This window comes from Saccostrea echinata, unplaced genomic scaffold, assembly GCF_033153115.1.
Source record: "Saccostrea echinata isolate AGI-Se365-2 ecotype Australia unplaced genomic scaffold, CSIRO_AGI_Sech_v1 ptg000052l, whole genome shotgun sequence".
NCBI lineage: Eukaryota > Metazoa > Mollusca > Bivalvia > Ostreida > Ostreidae > Saccostrea > Saccostrea echinata.
The window spans coordinates 11,512,501-11,519,074 of NW_026889801.1; the positions used below are offsets into that span (position 1 = coordinate 11,512,501).

Below are 6,574 nucleotides of genomic sequence, written 5' to 3' on the forward strand. Positions count from 1 at the left end.
GCAGAAACTTACTGATTTGTTTTTTTTTCTATTTTAGTGATGACAGAAGATAATTTTGAGTTGACATATCAGGTAAAAAAAAAAAGAAAATATGTAATTTTCCTCATTGTTTAATTTACCTAACAAGGTGACATAAACTAAAAAGGTTGTCATTTGTTTTTTCCTCTCAAATTACACGTTTGAACTAAAGATACAATTTTCTCTTTACGATCACATTGAAATCTTACATGTAATTTCATGCCCATTTGATTGTGAATAGGTCATGTGATTATTTTCAAGTCGTATTTCAAATTCGAATTTACATAGTAATTCTGCTCTTTCTACTCTGAAGAAACCACGATAATATCTCTTTTGATATAGAAGAATTAAAATTAAAAGAGATCAGGACATTTAAAGTCATATATGGGGTGGTTTTGATAAGTTCAGACTAACTAAAGTTAAAAAAAAATCTTTCTATTTGTTTTATTACTTTATATAAAGATAGGAGTTTCCTGTAAATTACACAATTTAAATCAATCGCGTTTCATATATATTACAAATTCAAAACCATAAGCGATTTATTTACCGACTCCGCATTTAAATATCAGACACAGTTTTAAGTCAATTTAACTATAGAAACGTGGGGTTATTCAAGTTCAAAATCTGTGAAAATTTTAATTTGAACGTAAATAGCAAATATCATGTTCATCTACACTCAACCTCGTATTTTTATTTTTTAACTTAGATACGCCATATATAGCTTTAAGAAAAGAAAAATACAAGAATAAGAAGCAAATTGATTTCCCTCACAACCCTCCAATATTAAAAATTGCAAAAAAAAAAAAAAAAAAAAAAAAAAAAAAAAAAAAAAAAAATAATAATAATAATAATAATTATAAAATTAATATTAGGTTAATATATGTTTGCTTTTTTAAAATGCTTACATGTATATATCAATGAACTCAAGTTAAAAAAAAAAATATTCCTTTTTAAAACAGTGTACTCGTATTGCTACGTATAGGTTAATTTACTATTCGTTTGACTTATTATTTTTAAAATACCATTCAGGTGAATTATCTGGGCCATTTTCTGATTGTTGCTCATCTGATTCCCCTTCTGATGAAATCAGGAAAGGACTGTCGCATTGTGTTTGTCTGCAGTGAGGCACACCATAAAGCGAAGTTTGACGTTAATCTCGCCGAGCATGGAAAATCCAATCCGTTTGACGCCGACTCCATCTATAACAACACAAAACTATTCCAGGTTAGAATATTCTAATAATAAGTGGAAATTATTTTTTACTTTAAAAAAGTAATTATTTGCAGAAAGAAATTTGTATTATATTTATTTATTCATACTACCATTGTAATAATGCTAAAATGCATATGATTAGATAAAACAGAATATATAATATTACAGATTATGCAAATGTACTGTGTTGATAAGATTCTTCTCGATTCTGATGTGGAAGTCTGCTGTGTAAATCCCGGAACAGTGGACACGGAACTGTTCCGGACTGCACTACCTGAAGGGCAGCCGGGGGTTCGAAAATTTTGCATGGATTGTTTCGGTAAAGTCAAACAATTGCTTAGCAAAAATATTTTTCTAAAAAGTGAATTACTTTAACAATTAAGCAAGTTATTTTCATTTCATTTTATTCAAGAAAATGTCAGGCTATGACGACTTTTTCATACTTCACAGGGCGTTTATTGGTACATTTAAGATGTTTTTTTCTGAAATTTTATTAATTACTTATATTTTTTTTCAATTACTCTATGAAGAACATTTAATATAACCAGACATGATATTCACATATTAACGGGCTAAATTTAGGACAAATTAAGACCCCTCACACAGGCTGTGCCACGACTGTATATGCAGCTGTGAACCCGGAACTTATTGGTATAAGTCGTGGATATTACAAACATTCAAGAGCTGCCCCCAGCTGGCCCAGCAAAACAGGAAGGTAAGAATTTAATCCAAGAAAGATAACTCTACATAGCTTATCTACGTCATATCCCTTTTTATGCGATATATAGTTTCAGTCCTTTGATGACTTGGAGTATAGACTTACCAGAATACATAGCAAGAAAAGGGAACACAATGTTTATTTACGAACTTGTGTTTAAGACATTGGAAATTAATTTGTGCATTTGATTAATTCTGCATTAGTATTTCTTTTCCACATACTGTTCTTTGCATGTTACAAAATTCAAATGCATATTTTTCACATGCTTAAATGTAAATTAAAACGTTATTGATTTATACATAGGATATTTATGCCTGCCTTCCCATATTCCATATAAGTAAGAAGACTCAACTCCCATATAAAGAATAAAAATGGTCATTTATTAAGGAGCACAAAGCAAAAGAGCTGCATAAAACATAAAACCATGTAAAAAGTCGCAAAAAGAATATTACACCAAAATCAAGAACATGTGATGTGTTGCGACAGGTACAAAATACAACACTCCTTCAATAAATGACAATAAATCAAAAACATATATATATACATACAAAAACATTACAAAACTATCACCCAGTTGTATCCTGGGAAATGTACGGACTAGTAAAAATATTATGCAACAAAGTTTTGGCCATTGGAAGGACTAGATATAAAGTATGTCCTAAACAAAGCAGTGATATGGGGTGTTCATCTGCCCAATTGGTTGTAAAAATAAAATGAAGGTGGAGGGGAGGGTGGTGGCAGACAGTAAAAATATTGTGGATGTTTACATAAGGGACTATGAATGCGCATGCGCCGACTAGCTAATATGCATAAAAATCAAGTGCGCATGCTTGAACTAAAAATACCTATCAAAAGACAACATCAAAGTAAACATAAACAAATACACGTGTCCTGGTCAACATGCATAAACTATTTATTGACATAAATTTGTTTTATGCCTGCCTTCCCATATTCCATATAAGTAAGAAGACTCAACTCCCATATAAAGAATAAAAATGGTCATTTATTAAGGAGCACAAAGCAAAAGAGCTGCATAAAACATAAAACCATGTAAAAAGTCGCAAAAAGAATATTACACCAAAATCAAGAACATGTGATGTGTTGCGACAGGTACAAAATACAACACTCCTTCAATAAATGACAATAAATCAAAAACATATATATATACATACAAAAACATTACAAAACTATCACCCAGTTGTATCCTGGGAAATGTACGGACTAGTAAAAATATTATGCAACAAAGTTTTGGCCATTGGAAGGACTAGATATAAAGTATGTCCTAAACAAAGCAGTGATATGGGGTGTTCATCTGCCACCTTAACAAGGTAGGCTATATCTATCAGTTCTCTAACTGCTTTATCCTATAGGTATAGGCTATCTTGTTAACGCCCCATATTCAACATCATATACAGTGCCTATGTACAAAGGGAAAGTAAGGGGTTGTGTACGAAATATGCTTTTTATCGCTAAGCAAATGGAAAAATACTATTGATATGAAGCAATACAATAAAAAAAAAAATACAGAACATGTTCTTAAAAGAATGTTTAATTACTTAGAGCCCCTTTATACATAGGATATTTGTTTTGTTTTCATTTATGAATATATAAACAATAAATATCATTTTATAGTTTTGAGTAAATCAATACGATTATTATCAAGGCATGTGACGCATTATGTTTATATGAATATTAAATAACACATTCCTAGATCTTTCCAATGATATATGTTAGATTTAGTAGGATGGAAGTCTTCCTTCATATCACCTATCTTATTTTTTTTTTACATTGAAAATATGAAAACAAAAATTAACATTTACATTAGTGAAAATATAATTAATTAAAAGTAATTATTTCTCTTTCAGAGACCCTGAATATCAAAATTTTCTTTGGAGCTGTACAAGGGAACTTCTGAAGAAATACATTCCTCCTGAGATCGACAAGCTTTTAGACATAACGATAAACGTTAACAACAAACCCAAAAATTAATAGACATGGTGTGTTCTAATGTTTGAATGTACAGATCAGCCAATTTTTATCTTATTGCATAATTTTGATTTTAAGGATTATCTTCCAAGATTGGTAAATGCTGGCAAATTTTCATGTTTAGGTTTCCTTCCTTTTCATTAATCTATCATAAAACCTTCATTGTAAAATATCTGATGAATGTCTTCAATGACTCCTTCCGTTTGCTTTATGCTTTTGTTGTATTTTTTCCCATCTTAACAGTTAATATTATAATTTTATTCTCGCAGATTTTGAGTTCTAAATAAAGAAATGACAAAAACGCTGAAATGATACGAACATATATGTTTATAATGTACAAATCTAATACATAAAACGGTTTTATCATAAACAACAAAAATGGCCACAAATTCATAGCTATATGTCGTATTTATTAAATGAGCATTTGTAAAGAAGATGTTAAAAAAAAATCAGAAGTTGTTTGTATGTGACTAAAGGAGACTATAGGTGAAAATTATCATTAAGGTGGACAGGGTAGTCTATTTGGTATAAAGATAGGATTTTTCTTTATATACAGTTTAAATTAAACAATATATTAGTAACAGAAGTGAATATGATTGGGCAGCAGGCTCAGCTTATTTTAGCTTTCTTCCTATATCTAGGACAAAGTGAATACATAAAGTTTAAACAAAGCAGAAAACAAAGCAAAAAGTAATGATGTACCAAAGAAGAAAAAAAGAGAATTAAACAGTAAATAAAATTACAGAGAAAAATGAGCAAAATTACAGAGAAAATTAGGCAAAATTACAAAGAAATACCGGTTTGGAAATATAACATTCATGTATATATGACAGTGTTTTATATAACGTTTTGTTGTTGCTATAGATGTATGTACAGCTTCAAATATTTGAATATTGATATTAAGTCCATGATTAGGACTACCATTTAATAACAATTCATATTCTGAGAGATTGTCACAGTTTATAATATTATGTTTTGATTGAAAAAGTACGTCTATTGGAAATTTATAATTTGGACATACAAAAAGTAATGGTAGGCATCAACAGAGTCAGTGCAATGTTCACACATTGGAGTTTCTGATAAACTTTTACATACACAATTTGTCCCAGATGCAAGAAATGATTTTTTTCTAAGGTTCTTTTAAAATTTCTTTAGAGTCAATTGAAAACTACGTTAAAATCTAAAATGAAAACTACGTTTAAATCTAAGATATTCTTTAATTATATATATATGTAAGTTATTCTTAGATTAAAAACACCAAATCCGTCCAAACCAACGGAAAGAATTGTTACAAGACAATTAAGTCTTTAATTTACAGTTTCCTAATATGATTATTTTAAGGATGTAAAGAAATATTGAATTATATAAATGTATGTACATATATAAAAAAGAATTAATTTTATTTATTTAATTATTTATTTTTTTACAAGATTTTGCAATACAACTGATTCATTATTCCGAAAATTCCTTTATCATTTCTATGTCTTATAAAATGTAGAATTATATGAGATGTAACTTGTACTGATGAGGTATTTAAGGATGTTTTTCACAGTAACGTATGCTACTGCTGCAGGTCTAAAAACAAACGCCTACATCCATTCACTATAATTTACAACACATTTTATTAATTGATCCCCTAAAATTGTTTAGATTAGTTCATCCAACATTTCCCTCCCTCACTTTTTTTTTTACTGATTTCGATTCAATTTATTTCTTTTAAGATTCTTCTAACAACATACAACGAATAATATATGTGTTGGACAGTTGTCCTTCTGTATATGACGATTGTCTTGCAAAGTCATAGGGAAAATAGAATATCATGCATTTTTTTTTCTTGATAAAAAAGTTTTCTTTATTTTAATCTTAAAGAGCTTGATGTACAATTTTCATGTGTTTAATGTTTTATTTCTAACCAAAGAAATTATCATATTATCGTATTCAACAATAAAGTACCCCGATGAATAATGATAGTGCTATAGCAAATGTCTCCTTTTCTTTTTCACCTATGCATATATTTTAATATGCTTGTAATTTGTATCAACAATGTACTTTATGTCAGTTTATGAGAATAAATTCATTGTCATTGTCACTGAAATGAGGACGACATTTCTTATAAACCCATACACTTCATAAAATCTTGAGTTTCTATTCAGTAATGACTATGAGTACAAGTATTGTTGAGATGACGTAAATCAAGTCTTGTCCTGTGATTTAAATGGCATTTAACAAATGAAAAGACATTATTATCAAATCATTTATGTATAATTTTTTTATTGAAATTCCACATCTTCAAATCAATATTTAAAATTTGAAATAAAATGTTTAATTATGAGAATTAAACTTAATCATCAATATTATATCCATTAAATGATATTTTATTTTAAGACATATCTGATCATAGTCAAAGATATTTATATTTTTTAAGTAAAAACGCACAGAAGTCTACATGCTTAGAAAATGTACCCAAACACTTCTGATGTTATGTTTTCTTATTTCTATGGAGTGATGCATGCAAAAAAATTTGGAAACTTGCAGATGTCACAAATATTGCAAATTAAAAAAAAGACATCTCTGGAATAAAACAATTTGGATTAAACAAATTTCACAAAACACAAATATAAAATTGAATAGAATTGTAGT

General features: G+C 28.7%; 1 protein-coding gene across 1 annotated transcript in view; it reads left to right on the plus strand.

Annotated features, from left to right (window-relative positions):
- The window catches only part of LOC133203881 (dehydrogenase/reductase SDR family member on chromosome X-like), a 12,321-nt gene extending 7,018 nt beyond the window's left edge, over positions 1–5,303 (plus strand). Inside the window, exons 4-8 of the mRNA XM_061339680.1 lie at positions 38–72; positions 1,048–1,242; positions 1,399–1,549; positions 1,813–1,945; positions 3,814–5,303. Coding sequence (XP_061195664.1) covers positions 38–72; positions 1,048–1,242; positions 1,399–1,549; positions 1,813–1,945; positions 3,814–3,937 — 638 coding nt within the window. The 3' untranslated portion in view covers positions 3,938–5,303. The remainder of the gene's footprint in view (positions 1–37; positions 73–1,047; positions 1,243–1,398; positions 1,550–1,812; positions 1,946–3,813) is intronic.
- Positions 5,304–6,574: the final 1,271 nt, after the last annotated feature.